Source organism: Protopterus annectens, chromosome 3.part1, assembly GCF_019279795.1.
Source record: "Protopterus annectens isolate FY-2018-M chromosome 3.part1, PAN1.0, whole genome shotgun sequence".
Taxonomy (NCBI): domain Eukaryota; kingdom Metazoa; phylum Chordata; order Ceratodontiformes; family Protopteridae; genus Protopterus; species Protopterus annectens.
This window is the reverse complement of record NC_056732.1, coordinates 768,106,790-768,129,688: the sequence shown is the minus strand read 5'-3', so window position 1 is coordinate 768,129,688 and position 22,899 is coordinate 768,106,790. Positions and strand designations below refer to the sequence as shown.

Below are 22,899 nucleotides of genomic sequence, written 5' to 3'. Positions count from 1 at the left end.
AGGAACAACTACAGACCCTGGGAATTATCACCCAAATAACCTGATGAGTCTGATATGTAAGACAATGGAGCACATCGTCATGGACCTAATTAACAAGGATATAGGGAACCTCCAAACTCTGGATCCCATACAGTTTGGTTTTGTGAAGGGTAGATCATGCCTGCTCAACTTGGTTGACTTCTTTGAGTCAGTCACCAGAGCTGTGGATGAAGATAAGGGGTTTCATACAGCCTACCTTGAGCTGGCCAAGGCCTTTGATACCATTCCCCACTCAGGAATTATAGAAAAACTCACTAAGCTAGGCATCAACCCCTATATCACTAGGTGGGCTGCAAACTAGCTCACAGACAGAACCCACAACATGAAAGTAGATGACTCCAAGTCAGACTGCGGACCAGTCACCAGTGGAGTTCCACAGGGATTGGTCCTGGGTCCTCTCCTGTTTGGTATCTACTTCTCAGAAGTCCAGGCCAACACAAAAGAACTCTGGCTGACAAAGTACTCAGACAATTGCAAGTTGAGAGCCATTATTAACTCCCCAAGTGATGTTTACATCCTAAAGAAAGGCCTCACTGAGACCAATGAATGGTATTAGAACCATGCCCTTAAGCTCAATGCCAAAAATGTGTCGTCATCCCCTTTGTGAAAAACCCAGTTCCCATGAACAATCACATTGATGGTAGTCCACTATACACAGAAGGTGTTATAAGAGATCTGGGAACACAGGTTGACAGCAACCTCTCTTTTGACCACCACACTGCCACTGTGGTCAGAAAGTCCTTCTATGTGGCACATTTCATTACTAAGGGTTTTGCATCTAGGAAGAAAGAGGTCATTGTCTCCCTCTACTCTTCCCTTATTAGGCCAGTCATCGAGTAAAATGCCCTATTTGGCATGTACCTCACTAAACACCTGCAACAATTGGAGAGGCCACAAAAGTTCCTCACAAAGAGGATCCTGGGCCGTAAACACTTGTCCTAAATGGACAGACTCAAAAAACTCCAACTATTCTCTGTCTCATATCGCCTACTTAGAGGCGATCTCTGCTTGACTTACAAAGCCATGTCTGATCCAGCTCTGTTAGAAATGCTACATCTAAAGAAATCCCAATCCCTCCACACCACATGCTCCAGAGACCTCAACCTCATTACCACAATCAGCAGAACGTGCTGGAAGGACAAGTTCATAACCCAGAGACTACCCATGTTATGGAATAGACTTCCCATACATGTTAAAGAGAGCACCTCACTGGCCCTCTTCAAGAGAAATCTTGATGAGTGGATGGGAAATAGAAAATTCACCACGGGGATCCCTCCAGTGACTCTACTCGACAGAGGCACTGGAAACTAAAGTCGGGTGGCATGATGCCAGGGTAATCCTATGGGCTAGGCTTGTAAAGGCTCCAGGGCCATTAGCCTAGTACACACCTATGAACCTATGAACCTAAGTGGGTTATGGGAGAATGACTGAGTATGCATTTTTAATTCATCAGTCTGTAGACTTTTCAAACAGTAAATTCTTAATTGTGCCATTAATTTTCTTTACTGCACTCACTAAGAGTAAAAGAGAAATGTTAGCTAAATCATTCATACTTGTCAATTTATTAGTCAACTGACTAGTCACTTATTTTTGCTTTGCCACTAGTGGGCCACATCTTGCATTATTATAACATTTCTGCTTATTTTATGAACAAGATTAAATCTTCTTCTCATTTACCACCACTGGATATAAAATACAGATGAAACCCACTCACTGCAAAACCTATTAAATTATTATACCTAATCCCAAGAGTCATGTTTCCTTTGTGGTCCACGAACATTATATTGATTAGAAAAACATTTTTGTTAATTAAATAGGTTATATTGCAATAATGCTTGTTTCTATAGGTGAGTATGCCTTCTTCCAGTTAAATGATTTGCTTGTGGTCTACTGCATGCCAGTGAGCATTAGGGGAAGAAAATCTGGCTTAAAAAGAATGTCAACAGTTCATAACCATAACAGCCCATGGTGTGTTTCCATAGCTGAAGTCCTTTGGCTCTCAAGTGTTGACTACATAAAAAATGATGACTGCAGAATGCATTTCTCTGCCCTGTGTCTTATATTGCAGTTTGGTGTTCCTCGTCTTGGCCTGTGGCTGATGAGAAACAGCATAACATATCTATTATTTTAACTGATACAGAGAAGTAACTTTTTCAAAACTAAATTGTGCATCAAAGTACATTGCAATTGTTTTTACATTTTATTTAGTATGATAAAACATTTGCCATTTACTCTGTACTTCCAATCAAATCCTCAGAAAATTACAGGAAAATGAGTTTATATTTTCTACAGTTACAAAAGTATGAAACAGAGCCAGCCTGACATTACCACTTCATTTGCCAAGACATCATTATACTCAATGGGCTCACATATAGATTCGTAGGTTCATAGGTGTGTACTAGGCTAATGGCCCTGGAACCTTTACAAGCCTAGCCCATAGAAGTGCCCTGACATCATGCTGCCCGACGTTAGTTCCCAGTTCTCTGTCAAACAGATCCACTGGAGTGATCCCCGGGGTGAACTTTCTATTTCCCATCTACTCATCAAGATTTCTCTTGAAGAGGATCAGTGAGGTGCTCTGCTTGACATGTATGGGAAGTCTATTCCAGAGCATGGGCAGTCTCTGGGTTATGAACCTATCCCTCCAGCATGTTCTGTTGATTGTGGTAATGAGGTTGAGGTCTCAGGAGTGGGTGGTGTGGAGCGATTGGGATTTCTTTAGATGTAGCATTTCTAACAGAGCTGGGTCAGACATGGCTTTGTAAGTCAAACAGAGATTGCCTCTTAGTAGATAATATGAGACAGATAACAGCTGGAGTTTTTTGAGTCTGTCCATTTAGGACATGTGTTAAAGGCCTAGGGTCATCTTCGTGAGGTATTTTTCGTGGCTTTTCCAGCTGTTGCATGTGTCTAGTGAGGTACATGTCAAATGGGGCATTATATTTAATGATTGGCCTAATGAGGGAAGAGCAGAGACAGATGATGACCTCTTTCTTCCTGGATGCAAAACCCTTGGTAATGAGATGTGCCACATAGAAGGTCTTTCTGACCACAGTGGCAATGTGGTGGTTGAAGGAGAGGTTGCTGTCAACCTGTGTCCCCAGATCTCTTATAACACCTTCAGTGTTCAGTGGGCTCCCATCGATGTGATAATTAGTGGGAACTGAGTTCTTCCCAAAGGGGAAGATGATGTATTTTTTGGCATTAATCTTAAAGCCATGGTTTCAACACCAGTCATTGGTCTCAGTGAGGCCTTTCTGTAGGATGTCTACATAACTTGGGGAGTTAATAATGGCTCCCAGCTTGCAGTCATCAGCTAACTTGGTCAGCAGGAGTCCCTCCGTGTTGGCCTGGACTTCTGAGAAGTAGATGCCAAACAGGAGAGGACCCATGACTGATCCCTTTGGGACTCCACTCATGACCGTTCGGCAGTCTGACTTGGAGTCCGCTAATTTCACACTGTGAGTTCTATCCGTGAGGCAATTTCCAACCCACCTAGTGATATAGGGGTCGATGCCTACTTTGGTGAGTTTATCAATAATTCCTTAGTGGGGAATGGTATCAAAGGCCTTTGCCAGATCGAGGTAGGCTGTATGAAATGCCTTGCCCTCATTCACAGCTCTGGTGACTGACTCAAATATATGCAAATTACCCTTTAAGGATATCAGGTGTTTCAGCTAAATGGCAGTTCTGAATGTCCGTGACCTTTTCATTTACTTTTACTTTTATGTCTATTTATGGACAATTTCTGGCCAACAAACCCAAATACTTGAAAGTCCAGCTTTGCTAGATTTTTCTTTTTGTGTTTTTTAGCCAATTGGTTGTCCTGTGTGACCTTTTTACTCATTTGTTTTAGTTTGTTAGTTGGGATATATTGTAGACACCCTAATGTTTATGGATATCAGTTGGGTATGATAACCCTGTTTTTCCAAAAGTCAAACATTTCTCTTATGTTGTAATGATGATGCTTTAAGAAACATGGATGTCCAAAGCTAGATGGTTTGGCTTTATTGGCCTGAAATTGTCGATAAATAGATGTAAAAAAAGAAAAAGTCATGGACATTCAGAATTGCATTTAGCTGAAACACCCGATATCCTTAAAGGGTAATTTAAATATATCCCATGTTGCCTCTGATACAAGAGGTTTAAGGTATCACACAGTTGAAAGTCTATATGTGAAAAGATAGATAATAGATATATAGGTAGTCAGCATAAACTAGATCATTTAATGGAGTCCCTTTTACAGAGTTGTAGTGACAATAACACATTTATCAAATAATCGGTGAGTAGTATATAGAGGATTATGATCAGGTCGCTGATCATAACATGCTTATTATGTGTTCAAGACATGGATGTCAAGAAATTCACCTTGAGAGCAAAGCTTTCTTTTTACAAATTTTGTGGACAGATAATAACAGGTTTTGATCAATGAGATAATCATAATTCTTTGTAGTGCATGGGTCTTTATCTGCTCCATGTGGTTAAAAGGGAAAACAATCACTAATTGTTTTCACGATTTTCAAAGTCATAAAACTAAGACTTTTTGGAAAGTCATAAAACACTTAATACAGTCTGTTTCATTTACACTTACCTCCATATCTCTCAACTGCCTAGACTTTTGCATGACATCCAGATTATTGCTTCATATATTTGGTCTGTTCCTCATAAACCATGTGGTCTTCAGATGAACCATTGAGTTGTGAAGGCACAGAATAATGACATATATTTGAGTTTCAGCATTCACATTCTTCAGATTATGCAGGTGAACACACAACCTGTTATTCTAGCAACTATCAAAAACATTTTTTTTTTTTTACAGGAAGCTTAGGACATGTGGACATGTTAAGCGCATGGATAGCAGGCAGAAACAAATGTTTTATTCTGCCGCTGTCATTTGCTAGTCAGTACAGGCAGATTTTATTGCTTAACATGGGAACCAGCCTTAACAACTTTCTCATGGGGTGCTTAAGATTTGTTAAGATTGGGTCCTGTGCCTTTCTGCTGCTTAACTGGTTTGTCTTTTTTCCAAATACTGGAGCAGAGTCACTGTGCTCCATGCACTACAAGTTAGTTTTAATCTGTCTCCAAAAACTCTTGTAATTAGCAAAACAAAAGTATACTGAAGAGTATCTAAGAAAGTCTTTTGCTGTTCTATATTGTATATTGGCCTTAGATATATTAAATTGTAGCAATGCATGTGTAAATGAAAAACAGAGAGAGAGAGAGAGAGAGAGAGAGAGACCTTTATATCTTTGCTTTTAATGTCCTTTTCCACCTTTCTCAACAATTATTTCTTTTTTCTCCAGTGCTTTTTAAAAACATACTCTTTTATTCAGCAATTTAAGTATGAGGAATCTTCTCTTGTATGATATTCATATGACATTTTGATGATTTATTCAGTGAAAGATTAAGAGAAGACATCTTTGATAGTGACTCATGAGGTTTTGTGCTTTAAAAAAAAAAAATAGGATTTATAACATGATGTGTAGCCATTTGCAGAGTTAAGGGCCATATAAATGTTCAAAGAATCCTTTAACTTAATGTTTCAAATTGGATTATGTCCATGATGACTAGACATAATTCATAAACTGCAATCCACTCATTATTTAACTAACTGATCACAAATAGTAGGATGAATCTATCTATAGTTCCCAGTAGTAGGACCACCTCCCTGTTATAGTGATTGGATATTCCAAGAGATTCCTGACCTAAGGAACTAGGATGCCATTGTAGAGTTTTCTACCACTAGAGACAGACAGATAGACAGGCATGTGCGTGCGTGTGCACACACACACACACACACACACACACACACACACACACACACACACACACACACACGTACACACAAACACATGTACACACACACTCACGCACACACGCACACACACACACACACACACACACACACACACACACACACACACACACACACACACACACAAATGCACAAGATCACACACAAAACCATTTAATTTTAACATTGCTAGCACAATTAAGTGGAATAGAGTAAAATGTAATAGTTATATCTTAAAGCAAAACCAAGTATGAAATAATGTAGTTCTGCAGACATCCAGAAAATGACTATAAAAGTGGAATGGAGGCAGTAATGAAAATGTCATGAAACATGGGCATGGTCTTATCCTTAATGTTAAATTAAGAAGGCACTGTATAAGTGAAATGACAAAAACAGAAATGTAGAGATGTCACAAACAGAAAAGGAAATCTTTTCACCTCCCCATAGACAGCAATATCCCACTTCAACTAGAGTGTGCCTTTTAAGTCATTATCTGTCTTCTGTGCAATGATATAGGATAAAGGCACATAGGATGATTGCAACAAAAATGATACAGAATTAGAACAATAAGAACAAGGAATCTTCAAAAGATTATTGAAAGATATATGAGAAAACTTCATACAATTTTAGTATGTAAAGTGGGTGACTCAGGTGAGACACAAGTTATTATTTTCTTAAAAAGAGAGATGAAGTGTCAGACAAACTCTTCGATAAAAGATCAGACTCTGTGGTAGAGTTCAGTAGTGTGTGAGAGACATGAGGCACCTTTATCAACGTGGAAAGTGATAGTAGCCTGCTGTTTGAATAGGTACTAAAAAAGCAGACTGAGTCAATCACCCTTATATTTCGATCATAAAAATCTATGTTTCTGTCACCAAAGTAAATAAGAGAGCTCTTTTCCCATGTCCCTTCTCTGTTTCCTGTTCAAAATTCTTGTGGTGATGACTATGGCATAGTTCAGAGAAATGTGTCACGTCAAAATATCAAGGTTCATTGGAAGAGTTATCTTCAGTTCTTCCGTCTATAAGGTCATGATAGCTACCTTGTCTATCAGAGGCCCCGTGTATCAAAATATAAATTGATATTTGCTGATTAGAACAGATTTATACATTTTCCAGAAAAACTAATATTTGAAAATTATTTTCTCCTTCCATAATTTGGCATCTTTTATCTGGATGGCCCCTTAGGCTCAATCCATACTCTGTGATGGAGAAGTTTGTAGTGGTTAAAGCTAAGATGATCTTGTTTTACGAGGGCAGATCAAGAGTCTTTCCAATAATTCCTGGCAACATTACTGTGGGAGTAAATAAAAGCTTCTCTGACACAAATCCTATGAAATAATTGATTCAAGTAGAAAGGTAAAACTAAATGAAATATATCTATATATCTGGCTACCAAAGAGGTAGGTCAATGTAGGGCTTGTGTACAAATGTTCACATTTCAGCAGCTTACTTTTAATATTTGAAAGTGACCTGCATAAGCTTAGAAAACAAACTATGTCAATGGGGGGGGGGGGTAGAAAGGATGGTTAAAACAAGAATTAACAAATTTATTGTTTAGCATATATAACATTCAGACTAAACAAGTTAGTAGTATTGTAAGATTAATATCTTACAAGGGTGGGGATTTGAGTAAAATTTTAAGAAAGCACCTTATGATGTCATACAAATGGGGAAGAAGTTTAAAGGACATGTTTGTTCATGGAAATTTTGTCTTACCAAAAAATAACTTAGGTGTTTGTCCAACATCTATGGGCACTTATAAATGTAACAGTTGTTCTGTTTGCAAATATATATGTTCCTTTGAATATGTGAATAAAATCAAATATGTACCAAGGGGACATTTGTCATGTAATAGCAAGGGGTTTATTTATGCCTTAAGATGCCCATGTGGTTTCTTTTATTTTGGTGAAACAAAAAGAAGTTTTAAAGTGAGGTTAATGGAACATATCAGGGACATAAAAAATAAAAAGAAAGACAAGATTTTGGCATGTCATTTTAGAGATGTACATGGCAGTGATTTTTCTATGCTTCAAGGTTTATTTTAGAGTAAGTATTTGTTGAAAACGATGATGAAATTCTTTTGAAAGAAAAAAAAATGTTATACAAAGAGTCTGTCTTTATTTTTAAATATGATACTATGGGACTGAATGGAGAGGTTAATTGGAAGTATTTTATTTAATTGTTTGATTGTATTATTGATTGATTGAGTTTGTGTTTTTTATATTAAAGGTAGCACATTTTAGTTGAGTTTTGTAACTCCTGGAAGGTTTTGTACCGAGGTTCTAGAGAATAAAATACTTTTGGGTCTGAACTAATGGTCTTGATTTTCTTATTGTTGCTAGTTGTATGGATTAGAAAACAAATTAGACTGCTGGGCAGGGGCAGCTTGTGCTATAGGACTGCAGGACTGCAGCCCCCCCCACCTGTAGAAAGAAGAAGAAGAAAAAAATGAAACAAATCGCAAGTCCCAGAACTCCGCCCATGCGTGCTTGGAGTTCCTGGAACTCACAACTCCAGACTGTTGTGTCAGCAGTCCAGATAGGGGAAAGGGGAAAGGCATCTCTGCCCTGCAGATGCCCAGAAGTCTGTGTGGTGATGACCGCATAAAATGAAAGAACTCCAGACTGCATCGTCTGCAGGCTGGAGCCTACTCTCGAGCGGAAACCAGCCAGGAGGACAGTTGAGCCTTCCTGCGTGGGATGGAACTGAGGATACTTTAGCTTTGAATTAGACTGAATTCAGTCAGGTACTCTGTGTAGCTGTTACCTTTGAATGGGACTGAATTCAGTGTGTGTGTGTGTGTGTGTGTGTGTGTGTGTGTGTGTGTGTGTGTGTGTGTGTGTGTATGTGTGTGTGTGTGTGTGTGTGTTTGGCTATATACTGGTGACTACAGACAATACATGGTGGTGGGTAGAGAATACCTCAGGCTTGGACACTGTACCTTGGGTGCAGGTGGCAAGGGCCTGAATTCCCTACCCACCACCCTTTGTAAAAATGTTGCAGATTTTTGCCTCATATTTGTTCTGTTCTGTTCCTCATAAAATCTGTGGTTTCTGTATTGTTGTTTCCTTACACAGTCAGTAGTGCAGTGGTGCAGTGGTAGCATTGTTGTCTGACCACTGCAGGTTCTCTGGTTTGGTTCTTGGCTGGGGGGCCTTCTGTGTGGAGTCCACGTGTCCTCCCATCTTACAAAGATATGTGTCTGGAGTGTTTCTCCCTGGGCTTCTGCTGAAAATTGGATTTTGTTCCAAGTCAGACATTCCTGGTTAACAAATGTTAAATAAATAAAAATGACAGGCATTTGAATTTCAGACTTTATATTCTTCAGAAAGTACATGGTAACACAAAACCTTTTATTCTAGCAATTTTATAAGTTTATAAGATGGATGTAAGATAGATATTTGAAATTTGTCCCTATTTTTGAGACTGCTTTCCCCCATTATTGACTTTGTCCAGGTTTTTTGTGCTAAGGATGAGAGCTATGGTGAGAACTGAATTCACTTAATATGTTTTGGCGCTGTATTCCCCCATTACTGGCTTTGTCCAGGTGTTTTTTGCTAAGAGGTTGAAAGCTATGGTGGGAACTGAATTCACTGAATATGTTTGGGGGCTGTATTCCCTCATTATTGGCTTTGTTTAGGTGTTTTGTGCTAAGAGGTTGACAGCTATGGTGAGAACTGAATTCACTAAATGGTAGCCATTTAAGTTTCTATCTTCCTCTCTTTCACAAAATAGCTGATTGGGCATAGTGGTATGTTGCTCGGACTGTTTTGCACAGGGTCCTAGGTTCAAGACGTGGCAGTGAAATGTATGGTGGTAACACAGCATTTTATTCTAGCAACTTTCCAACAGTATACAAGCAATGTTTAAAATATGTCCCTGGTTTTCGGGCTTTTGCCCCCCCAATAAATTTTAGCTTTTTCCAGATTTCTTGTACAGCATAGTTCAGAGATACAGCTGAGTGTCGAGTAGATTTTACAAGGAGCTGAGAGCTGCAGGGGAACAAAATTTGGTGCTGCTTATGCTGAGTCTGCTTGCATTGTTAATAGCACAACAGCTAGTGTACTTGCTTTTGATGCAGAAGGGTGTGGGTTTTACTCCCACAGTAGGTAGATGCATTGCTGATACTGTACTATGTTGTAAAAGGGGTGGATGCTGCAGTCCTTTTGGCAAAGATACCTAGTAACTATGAACCTATCAGTTTGTCATCCATTCCCTATTGCAATATTACTAGCTTATCATTTTTTTAATGCAACATAGGCAATTTATTCCTCAAGGGCAACAAGCACTTTATTTGTAAATAAAATTATGAAATATAAAGTTGTTTGCTAGCAGCAACCTCTTCATTAGTTACAGATTTCTTTAATGTGGAATTATTTAGATGACTTTTACTTCTTCAGAGATTGTGCATATTTACTGATACTAGTGGACTGTAGAAGTTTGAGTAGACTTTTATGATGGAAATGTTCTGAATTGGGCAGTTTTGTCATCATTGGTGCATGCATTTTGTTTCATTGTTTACTGGAAAAATGTTCAAAACAATAAATTTAAAATGCCCTCTAACAACTGTACTGTATTGTACAAGGAATATAATTTAATACAATCAGGAATGTGTATCAAAGAGCACGTGTATGTTTCGTGTGCAAGGGGCCTATGATTTGAAAACAGCCCAAAGTTAACCTTTATCAAAGTGTTAAACATTATTAAAGCAGATCTTCTTACACTACTAGTATTATCTATATCGAAAAATCTGGCCCTTTGTCATTCCCTTCCAGCTTGGAAGCATTTCAAATAAGATATCTTTTCTTAGAAACTTCCAAAGCTTTATTTACATTTTCACTCAATTAGCCTTTATTTTCATGCTTCTGACTACAAGCAATATTTTTGTGCTCAGGCCTTTTTGTGTAATATGTATATGAATAAATGACAACTAATTGCTATGTGAATGCCATAAAAATGTATAAATGTTGCAAACTTAAGTACAAGTTTAAGAAGATATTAAATGGTTGGAGCTCAGTATATACAAAACCTTGGCAAAGATATTCTTAATATTGTCCAATAAACATTAATAAGGTCACGGCTCATACAAATGGATCGTTGAACAAAAACACAATCAAAATGTTCCACAGCAGCATCCAATAAACCAACCAAGGAAGAAGAAACTCACAGTGTGTAAAAAATACAGATTTTATTTGGTAAGCGTTTTTGTAGTGATAAAACAGTACTTCATCAGACCTTTACCACATACATCAGACACTTGTATTTATACTGGTACAACCTAACTCAGCTACCATTCACATCTTCCTGCAAATCATTTAATTTATCTAATTTATTACTGGTCTTTCAGAAACAAATAAAACTAAAAATAAACAATACATAAATACATTATATAAAAAGCATCAGCATAATATATAAATAAATAACATAAAAAACCTTCTCAACTATTTAATGTATGTGATAAAGGTCTGAAGAAGTAGTGTTTTATCACTACGAAAACGCTTACCAAATAAAATCTGTATTTTTTACACACTGTGAGTTTCTTCTTTCTTCTTCTTTGGTTGGTTCATTGGATGCTGCTGTGGAATGTATTCTTAATATTATTGCTTACATTTTTTTGTAAAATGATTTAGTGTTTAGTTCAGCATCACATGCCTAGAGATAATAAAGAATTATTACATTTTATACTATTGGCTGTCAAAATACAAGCAATTACTTAGAGAATGGAGATCAAATCTAAGCCAGCTATAACCAAAGTACGGAATATTGTACAGGAGATAAAAGTACCAGAGGGGGATGTTTAGAAAATAGAAGAAGAACATTGCAGAGACAAATGAAATTTGTGGGAACAATACATGCAGAATAATGTTTTGTAGGGGTGATGTCTAAGGGAAGGTACAAAATGAGTAATTTATGTAATGTTTGAGGGAATGATAATCATTAAAAAATAATAATAATAAAATAAAAACAGGTATGTATAGTCCATGAAAATTTAACAAGGGTTTATTTATTTATTTACATTTGTTTACTGGGAAATTCCGACTGGACGCAGGTCCTTTTTCAGTGGATGCCTGGGGAGAAAAGCTCCACATCGTGTACATGATAAATAGAGAGACAAAGTTGCAGCAATAGTAAACAACATTACAGGTTGTTGGCTTTAATACAATAACAAGATATTGCTTATCAGCAGTATATACAGTAAATGTTGCAAATTAAGATAGTTTCTTGTCGTTTATAATATTAGTAACAAAGTTATCAGACAAGATGTTAAAGTATGTAAAGACAACTAGCTATTTCTAACTGTCATTAGTAGTGGCGGTAGTATAGTTGGGTTAAGAGTCTAGGTGGGGGGGTAAGGGTAGGGGTGTTAGTCTGGATTAGAATAAGGCAAAGCCAGTGCAAATTTAAGTGGAATTTGAGCACAGTCTTGAAAAGGCTGCTGGAAGGCATAATAGTTATAGAGGGTGGAAGATCGTTCCAAAGTTTAGATATGGTACATGAAAATATGGCTTCTCCTGCTGAGTTTTTGGGTTTGATAACAGTGAGTTGATTTTTGCTGCTTGATCTTAGGGGCCTAGTGGGGTGATAGGGTTGCAGAAGGGTTTGATAGGAAGGGATGTTAAAGGGGTGGTTAATAAGTTTATGAGCGAGGTTGAGTTGATTAAAGTGAAGGAGTTGTGGGAGTTCCAGCCAGTTTAGTTCTTTAAGGGAGATACAATGATGCCTGCAGTAGGAGGTTCTGGTGGCAAATTTAGCAATTTTGTTGTAACAAGCATCCAGCTTGTGTAGGTCTGTCTGTCTAAGGTTGGTAAGTATGAAGGATGCATAGAGTAGGGTGGAGATTATCTGGGAATTGGCTATGGAGATTCTAGCCACCTTGGTTAAGAATTGGTGGCTTTGATATAATGCACCCAGTTTCTTGTGAACTTGTTTTATTGTGAGAGATATGTGGGTGTCAAATCTAAGTTTGTTGTCTATTTCCACACAGAGTAATGTTGTGTGTTCTGATGGAGAGATGATGGTATTGTCTTTGGCAAGAATGTTGAAGTGGGTGGTGTTTTGGGTGGCTTTGGAAGTTTGGAACAGGAGAAGTTTTGTCTTACTTGGGTTGAGTGGGAACTGAGCATTGGATAGCCAGTTTTCTACAGAAGAGCATGATTCTATGTGATTTGTTGTAGTTCTGGTAGAGTGGGGGCAGAGCAGATGAGAGTAGAGTCATCTGCATACTGTAAATGAGATGCTTGAGTGGTGGCAGTATGTTGGTTGTTAGTGAAAAGTGAAAATAGCAGAGGGCCAAGTATAAACACTTGGGGAACTCTGAGAGTAACTGAGAGGCAAGGTTATATGTTATCATCCCAGATTACTGACTGCTGGCGTCTGTGTAGATAGCTGTGGAACCAGTTGCAGGCTGATTTTGAGAAGGAGAGGTTGGGGAGAGTAGTAGCTCATGAGATACCATGTCACAGGCCATTGAGATCTAGAAATACAGCAGTAGGGAAGAGGCCATTGTTTTTGTGATGAAGTATAGTGTTGGTGAAGGAGAGTAAAGCGGAGGTAGTGCTGTGATATGAGCTGAAACCATGTTGGGTTTTGGAGAGGAGATTATTAGCTAGGATGTAGTTGGTGACCTGGATGTTGATACATTTTTCAAGTATCTTGGAGAGAGGGGAGAGGATAGCAACTGGGCAGTAATTGGAGAGGTCGGTGGAGGGGGTGCCTTTGTGGAGGGGAATGATGTGGGTTATTTTCCATATCAAGGGAACATAGCCTTCTGTTACAAAACGGTTGATTAGAATTGAAATTGGGTAGGCTAATGTAGCAGCTGCAATTTTCAAGTATTCAGAGGGGAAGTTGTCAGCTGCGAGTTTGGTGGGTTTAAGTTTTGACAATAGTCTCTTTATGTTGGAGGTAGGTACTGAGGGTGAAGAAGAAAAGAGGAGTGGAGGGGTTTAGGGTTAGGAGTTGGGGGGGGCTGTTGTAGGGAAGTGTTGTTTGTTTAGAGATGTTGTAGTTTCACTTGAAGTGTTTGTTGAAGGATTTAGCAATACTGCTGGAGGAGGGGGTAATGGATGCCTGGGGGGTATCAAACTTCCCTGGGTGGAGGTTAGTGTTAATAGTGGACCAGAATTGCTTAGGGTTGTGGTTGGTAGAGTTTAGGGTGGATTTATAGTAGAGAGATTTGTCTAATTTTATATGCTTTTTGGCTTTATTGCGCAGTTCAAGGAATGATTGCATATCTGAGTTAATTTTTGTTAGTCACCAGTGCTCCCAGGCCTTATCTCTGGATTTCATTAGGGTTCTGGTGGTCTTTTGTAACCATGGGGCACACCCGGATCTGACTTTGGCATTTCTTACAGGAGCATGGGTATTTAGGATGGAGAGGAATGTACTGTTGAAGAAGTGGACAGCCTCATCTAGGTTGAGGTATTTTAGTGGTGACCAGTTAATTTTTTGCAGGGAGGAGATGAAGGAGTTGGGGTTGAAGTTGGACTTGTTCTGTATTTGCCTGTGGATAATGGGCTTGAGACTGCTTGTGCGGTGCCGAATTAGGAAAGTGGGGGAGTGGTCACTAAGACTGTCAGGTAAGCAGCCTGCTAGGTAAGAGTGAGGAGCTTTGTTGACTAGGATCCAGTCAAGTAAGGTATGATTGTTAGGGTTTTTGTTGATTCAGGTAGGGGATTGAATGAGTTGAGTGAACCCATGAAGATTAAGGTGAATGGTTGGGAGACTGTTATTACAGGGTAGCCAGTTGATGTTAAAGTCACATAGAATGATGGTTTCCTGGGGTAGAGATAGAGTAGTCCAGCTCAGGAGATTTTCTAGGGGTGTAATATTTTGCCCTGGTGTGAAATAGCATCCTATGATATTGATTGTTTTGTTTGGGTTTAGCTTGAGATTGGCATAAAGGATATCTTCTTTGCTGTGGTGAGGGGCAGATGAGTTCAGGAGTTGAATATTGATGTGGTGTTTAAATATCAATGCTATACCATCTCCTTTTTTAGACAATCTGTCTATGTAAAGGATGTTGTATTCAGGTGGAAGTATTTCCTCACTTTTGATGTGAGGTATGAGCCAGGTTTCAGTTAGGAAGAGAATATCTGGGGAATATATGCTTATGCTGGCGTGTAGTTCTTGGATTTTATTGCATATGCTTCTGATGTTTAGGGACATTATAAGTAGGTCTATTGTTTTCTTGTTGGCTAGGAGTTGAGTTGTGTGTGGAGGGGGGTTGCTTGGACTAGGGTTTGTGGTTGGGTTGGATTTGGGAGGACCAGGGTTTGGATGGATGCCTCCAGCGAGGGCTAGTTTATAGATTGTGTAGGAAATGTTTTATATACATAGTAAATTGCTTATGGTATCTGAGGGATATTTTATTTTTGAGTGTGTTAGGTGTTTGGTAATGGAGTGTGCGTATTGGGAGGATGATTTTGGTGGCAGGGGTTGTGTAGTTATAGCGTAAATGTTTGAGGGAGGGTGTTGAGAGAGTACAGTGGAAGTTGTTGGGGCATGTGACTGTGGAGCCTTGGTAGGATGTAATGTGAGCTAGAACTATGCAGGTTAGGATTGTTATTATATTAGGTAGTAGCATGATTGTGTTGGATGTAGGGGGAGAGGATGAGTAGTGGTGTAGCCTAATTGCTGGCAATTAGGGGTGGGGTTAAGGCTATGAATAAATGCAGAGGTACTGGGTTCTCATGGTGCAGCAGTTAAAACAACTAAGGATCGCTCTGACTTGGCAGCAAAACAGGACTTTTAGCCGTAATATGGTGTTCTGTATTTAACTTATTGCTTTTCTTCACACTGAATCAGAGAACACACAGTCACACTGCTTTTCATCTATTTTAACTAAAAAGTATGTACTAAACAAAAGTGATGAGGAGTAGTAACCCAGTTTGATACTATAGCATCTGTAAGTGCTAGCAGCACTAAGCACCAAGTCAGAATGGAAAATTATACATTTACTATTCCATTAATATATAAGTATCTGTCACTTTCTAAAACTGGACTTAATAAAATGTTTAAAAAAGATTTAACAAAATATTTTTAATGTAATTGTATATGTTATGCAGTTTGTGATGCCTTGCTATACTGGTTGAGTTTTCGGGGGTCATTATGCACAAAATACAATTTGTTTTTCAGAATTGAATAATACCACTTACATTTTTATTAATTGTTTAGGTCTGCATAACTTTTAACAAAACATTATATCTGTATTTATATACATTATGTGGGAGATGTAAGGGTTTATTATTGTATTATAGAACTTAGTGTTCATGATCAACAAAGATCTAAAGCATTTTTAAAAAATGAAAAATATTCATGGGTATTTTAACTTCCTCTTCCATGGGATTTTATACTGAGGTGATTGCCAGAATTTACTAAATCTGAAACACAGTGCATGAAATTATGGTAATTATTTCATTCTGATATAGAACTAAGAAAGCATTGTTAAAGTAAGATTGCCTTATTTCTTGTAAAACAGTCCTAATAGTTATTTTATATCATTGTAGCAATCGGTCTGGATTCCTGCCCAGAGCCACAGATTCCAGTCAATGGTACTAAACTCGGAGACAGATATATGGTTGGAGATGTTGTGTCTTTTCAGTGTGACCAAGGATATTCATTACAGGTAACACATTGACATAAGTACATATATTTCATCTTGACAACCATTGAATGGGGCAATTTTGTCTCAATATAAAACAGAAGAAAATGTATTTGCTTAATTGTTACACTATGTTAAGAACTGATATTTTATGAAAATGCAGTAAAATTTCTAACAAAACAAGTAAGTAATGGCAAAATAAAATGTGCGCTTACATTGCAAAGTTGCTGATACAAGTCATGCTTCTTCCTCTTCTTCAATAAATAACACCCAAAATAATTATACCTCCATACTTCACTCTGTCACTGAACTGCTTGTCCGCTGACTAAACAGAACCTTAAATATACTGTATTGCAAAACATTTGAAAAATTAGACACAGAATGCCCAGAAATTATATAAATAGTTGAAATTGTCACAGAACTTTGGACTTAATATGATGACATTGACCATCCTTTTTAGTATAAATGGACAGTTCCCAAATGCATTACAGATGGCATGTGATTGCAGAAACAGTTGGTCAATCAGACAACCAGCCACAGAGAGAAGTATTGAATCTGATGTTGTCATTCTTCACTTATACTTGACTCTGGGTTTGGTACAGAACCGACTTGGCCATTATTCCAGCTCGCGCCTTCCAAAAACTCTCGAGCTTAGCTTTACCCATAATGCTTGTCTCAGAGTTACCTTAGATTTTGTTTGCTGTTTTTCAGTGTCAGATGCATTTTTCTTGACAGCTCTCGAGCAATCACTTCCATACTAAAACTGTAAGTTTCTTTTGCTAAAACCTTTATCTCTAATCTTCACTTTATCCTTGACTAAGGGAAATTTCTTGAACATTTGATGCTGTTGGTGTGGGCTTCTGCACGGACTATATTGGCTCTGACAACTATTTCAGATTCACCCACTTCGGTGCCTTCTCAATCCTTGGTTCCCTCTGTTTCAAAACCTATGGAATTTCCTTTAAAAGGCAGGCCATGAATGAGGTATTCCCTATCTGTAGCCCCCTCCTAGAACGACCTCCATGTCCTTTCTTGGAAAGACCTACACTCAGATCCCCATCTGTCTCTTCTGTCCATTCCACCATGAGCCTAACAGAGTCTGATATCATGAGGCTTGTGAATCAGCTCCTGGCAGTGAGAATATTAGCTTCTTCATTGGTTTCTAGCCTTACTAGTTCTGGAACCTTACCAGTTACCTCAGCAGTTTTTGTTCCTTCAACTCTAACTCAGCCTCCTGATTTCCCGGCTCTGACAGTCTTGGTTTCGTCTGTGCCAGTGCTGATCAGATCTTCATCTCCAGAACTGGTGACTGCCCTGAGCTCTTTCGTTCTGACTGATCCGGAGACCTCTCGGGGTAGAAGCTTTGCTGCTGGTTCCGAGGAGTCTGGATCCACTCCAGTGTTGTCGGAGCCATCCATACTCCTTGGGGCATTGCAGAGTTTAATTCCTTCCACATTCATTTGCCTGCTGTGTGATGTTGAACTAATCACTTAACCAGACAGTGCTTCCAGGTTTCCCCTAAAAAGGGGACGTTGTGCACAAGCGTTGGGTGGGAGATTGGCATAATTGTTAAGATGTTTATCTTACAGACACTCACATGGGGTAATTGGCTAGGCTTAAAATGGCCCACAAGGACAGTTAACCTAATACTGATCTATGAACCTATGAACCTAAGAAATGGTGTTTGTGCATAACATCTGCATATAGACTCAGGATTAGAAGCATGTCAGTAACTGATCATGTATACATGAAGTAGCTTCCATTCCCTACATACTCCACCATGTTTGTCAGAATTTTGGCTGACATTGATTTGAAGTGCATCCATATACAGCATTGCACATTTTTTATAGAATCTTTTTATTTGTTTTACAAGGAGTGGAACAAATTAAGTACACCAGTGCATTGCACTTGCATTTTCCAAATATTCTTGAATTGCAAAATGTTTGTATATCTTGCAACAACCAGAGCAGTATGATGAGCCATGATGTTTGAAGGGCTGGTTGACCATTCATCCTTTGTATTGTGTAACCAGTGAGATCTATGCTCACGTAAACCTTTTCAATGTCTCTGTCTAGATGTCTGCCTTTATTTATACATAAAGTTTTCATCAGGAAATCAAACTAATGTAAAATTAGTATGCACAAGATATAAATTTGAAGGGAGGGTGTTCAAAATAGGAAATGAATATCATTTTGCCTTTACCTTATTACATTTATGAAAGTCAATAAATTATCATCTATTTGAAATGCAGATTGGCTGACTGCATAGATAAAATCCAGAATTAATAAAAGCACCAGAAATAGAAGTTTCTAAATATGCCGCATCATGACAGCTACATGAATTTTGAGGCTTATCAAAGGGGATTAATGGAGTGATAATTTAAAAGGCAATGCAGGCTTTTTATTAAGTGACCATTAAGGCAGACAGCTTATAAATGCAACACATTTAAAACATAATTCAGTAGAATATTTATATAATGACAGCAAGTCACGTTGTTTTATATGTGTGCTCTCTGTCTTAAAAATGAGTTATGTTTGTAGTCTCTACAGAAGTCTTTTAAGTTTGCTAAGTAAATAGTTGCATAACATGTGAGACTGTAGAATGGCAGATCATGTGATCAGTGTTCTAATGCTATTAAATGCTGCAAACTGCTCTTCTCATTCCTTTGAGAAATGAGGTTTGGGAACAAACCAGTTTGTCCAGGGACATCTTTGGGGGAGGGTCAGATAGGAATAGTAGTCTGAGTTAAGATAGTAGTGGAAGATAGTTAGTGTGGTGGGGATGGAAGGGTTAAATTGTGAAAGTAGGAGGGTTGGGAGGAAATGAGGTAAGTGCAAGGATGGGGTTTAACTAGTTTTGTGTGAGTGTAACTGGGGAAAGTGATCAGATTTTGGCGTGAACTTGCTATATAGTAGGGATATGTCTGTGACACTAGTAGGTACTGTGGTGGACAGGTAGGCCTTGGATAATGGTAGCATGTACAGAGGAGGTAGGTAATAGTTGTATAATAACTTTTATTCTCTTTTGCAAAGTAGTGTGATAAGGGGTTTCAGGCTTTGTGCAGGTTAGGTTTGTTAAAAGGCGTAGGATCTGGATTGCTGCATGTGATGGTGGTTCTTGGTCAGTTGGTTTGTATGGGTTATTTTGACTGGGTTGCTGTGGGCTGGGAGACCATTTCATGATTTAAGAACTCCCAGAGGTTTGCAATTTTACTTTTAATTTTACTATTTGCTCGTGGTTTATTTAGCCAGTTTAGTCCTTAATTAGCAATGGTGTTCAGCTGTGTCCCCTCTCGGTTTGATTGTTGGTGGTACTGATTCGCAGTTACAGCTCCCGCAATATTATGTAGAGTTGTGGTCATTATTTAAAGCTTAATGGTATTGTTGCCCCCTGGTTGTTTTAGGCAGTTTTGTTTTCGACTAGACCTGGAGTTGAGACAGCTTCCCTCCTGGTGCAGCTGTTGGTGGTAGTGAGCCATGGTTGCAGCTCCTACGATTATTATGCAGGGTTGTGGTCATTTTATGGTGTTTTCCCTCAGTTAGCTTGTTAGTGGTGGTGGTTTTGTTTTCTAGTTCCCATCTGGCTAGTGAGTGTTGGATAGTGAGTTTTGCTGGCTGCGAGGCACCCACGATTAATGGTTGCCCTCTGTGCATGCATGGTGGAGTGCTAGCTCTTGGGATGAGGGGACATAAGAGAGAATTTGTGGCTTGCTTGTCTGTCTCTTTTTCATCCTAAGATTATAAAAAGAGAATAGCAAAGTAAGTATAAAGTGACTAAGGATCAGAGATACTAACTAATGACATACATTTGAGTTTCAGACTTAACAAAGAAAGAAAAAAGGAGTAATGAAGAGGGAGACATTAGAAAGGATAAAAGTGGGTTATGAGCTTCCCTGTGGGTGGCGTATATTTATTGCAGTTGATTGAGACTGACAATTGGATACAGGATTTGTAGAGATATGCTTTGTAGCTGCAACTTGTTCGATTCACCTTGACTGGCTGACTAGGATTGCAGATGGGGTGGTAAAAGCAGTGTACAGAGAGTGGAGTTCTAGAGCATCTGCAGAAGACGATGGATTGAGTTTGTCCTTCTTGAGTGAAATATTGAGTCTAGGATATTTATAATACATGGGCACTCCTGTAAACTTCATCACTATGGGAACTAATCTGAGGACTTTGCAGGTAAAATGAGAAAAATAATGTTGTTTTTTGTCCATTGCAAAGTGAGCCAGAAAGACGCCAGTATAATATAGTGTATAGTATAGTATAGTATAGTACAGTATAGTGTGCCAGTACAGCACATTGTTGGCGCTAAACTTGTAGCTGCATGGTGTTTGAGAGGATGGTTGCTTGCCATGTGTTCATGACATGGTCAGCCTTGGCTGTGGCAGGTGGCTGTCTATCTCTTTGGTGGTTGTGTTGGATAATTGCTGGTCCCTCCCTAGTCATGGTAGTTTGGATCCTTTTGAACCATTGGTGGCCTTGTTTTTTGCTGGCATGTGCTTGTCGTGGGGGGTTTCTTTTCATTCACAAGTTGTGGTCAGGTCTAAGCTTGGCATTTCAGGTGCATGCACATTTTGGGGCAGAGGGACCATTTCAGCTATTACGGCATACTTCTCAACTGTGCAGATTTTGCAGAATGTCCAGATTTTGCCTCAGATTTTCAGTCCATTTCTCACAATGGCAGATCAATGAAGGTTAAATTCAAAAAATAATGGCAGACAATCATTGAGGGATAAATTCATAAAATAATTTCAGACAATGGAGTTTCAGATTTCATACCCTTCAGAAAATTCATTTTAATGCAAAACCTGTTAGTCTATCAATTTTCTAAGTTGTAAGAGCAAAATTTAAAAAGTTTCCCTATTTGTGGACTTTTGTCCCCCATTATTGATGCCTTGTCCAGATTTCTTGCTTTACAAGTTTGAGAGGTATGGTTAAGGTTTTTGTTGTGGAGGACAGATTTATCACTCGTATAGTTAAGTATGCTCATTCACTGGACCTAGTCTTGCAATTGGCACAGTGGTTAAAGCTGTAGAGTAGAACTTCTGTGTTATAAGGTTTGATTCCCACAGGCACTTATTATTTTAAATGTTTTTTTTTTTTTTAATACAGGTTTTCACACACTTGTTCAAAGTGTGTGAGGGTGCACTCTGTGGCACAGTATGACTGCTGGAAAGTTGGCATGGCCAAAAATGCTAGACTACTTTTTTGTGGTTTTTCCTTTGGCAGTTGGTGGAAATGCAGAACCTGGTAAGTCCACTGGGAAGATGAGAAGGCAGCTGGGGAAGTCACGTGTGGAAAGCAGGCATGGCAGTCGAGGGATGCTGTTGCAGGAGATGTGCCTACTGCTGGAGCAGTACAAGATATGGTTGCAGATATGTTGTTGGGAGTTCATGTAGGTATGTTTGACTTGGTGCAGGTTGGCTGTAGTTCGAGGATAAGGTAGGGGGTCGAATTAGGTCAGGAGTCCAGAGAAGCGTCAGGAGTTAGGGAGAATCAGCAGGAGCTTAGTGAGATTCAGTGGGGGCAGACACCATGCAGGGTAGTGTCGGGTTGTCTATGGGTTTGGCATTGTCCATAGGAGAGATGCTGGCATGAGTACATGAGGGTGTTGCTCGTGGATAGTGTGTCAGCTTTCACACACCTGCTTGATGTGTGTGGGTATGCATTCAGTTGGGCAGGTATGCAAGCGAGAAAGCACATTGGTTAATTTGAGTTCACAGCAGCCTGAATGGGGTGGGTTACCTTCAGTATTTCCTGGATTTCAGGGTAGCTGAGGCAGGGTGAATTTTCAGGGGCAGATAAGGGGGGTGTCCTTTCATGGGTCAAAGGAAATACTGAGAGCCACAGCTTTCCATTAATCTGCAGGCATTGTGTCAGCTATTCCTGCAATTTCCTGATTCAGCAAGTGTGATCAAAGTGATAGATGAGTTTCTAAGGGATTTTCTATTAAATCAGGGATGAGGGGTGAGGTTATGATTATGGTCCATGAAGTGTTCCTTCACATGGGACACATTGAGTTCCTGACCATTGTGTGCCCATGAGTCCTTTTATAGGCTGAGTCATGACCATAGAGTGGGAAATTATGGCACTTGATTCAGGTCACTTGCCACGATGAGTGCATACAACCTCTTCTTCTATAAATTCACTATACTCTGTGCTCACGTATTAGGCCTTTGCAGCTGAATCATATACTTTACTACACAGGTTTATCAGCACATTCATTTAACTACAACACTATGTTTTTAATGTAGTTACCTTTTCTTTTGAGTATCCTGACTTACTTTCATCCAAAGACCTGTAAAATCATGCGCTGTGTAAGAATCAGTAGACCGGCCCACTTGTCCAGTTAGCAAATAATAAATAAATAACAAATTAATAAATAAATAAACAAATACATAGATTCTGCAATTGCTGCTCTCCCTTATTTTTGGGCAGCAGCGATCATTTTGGCTC

General features: G+C 38.9%; 1 protein-coding gene across 1 annotated transcript in view; it reads left to right on the top strand.

Annotated features, from left to right (window-relative positions):
- The window catches only part of LOC122797720 (CUB and sushi domain-containing protein 3), a 5,249,173-nt gene that overhangs the window by 4,227,144 nt on the left and 999,130 nt on the right, over positions 1-22,899 (top strand). Inside the window, exon 38 of the mRNA XM_044066251.1 lies at positions 16,347-16,465. Coding sequence (XP_043922186.1) covers positions 16,347-16,465 — 119 coding nt within the window. The remainder of the gene's footprint in view (positions 1-16,346; positions 16,466-22,899) is intronic.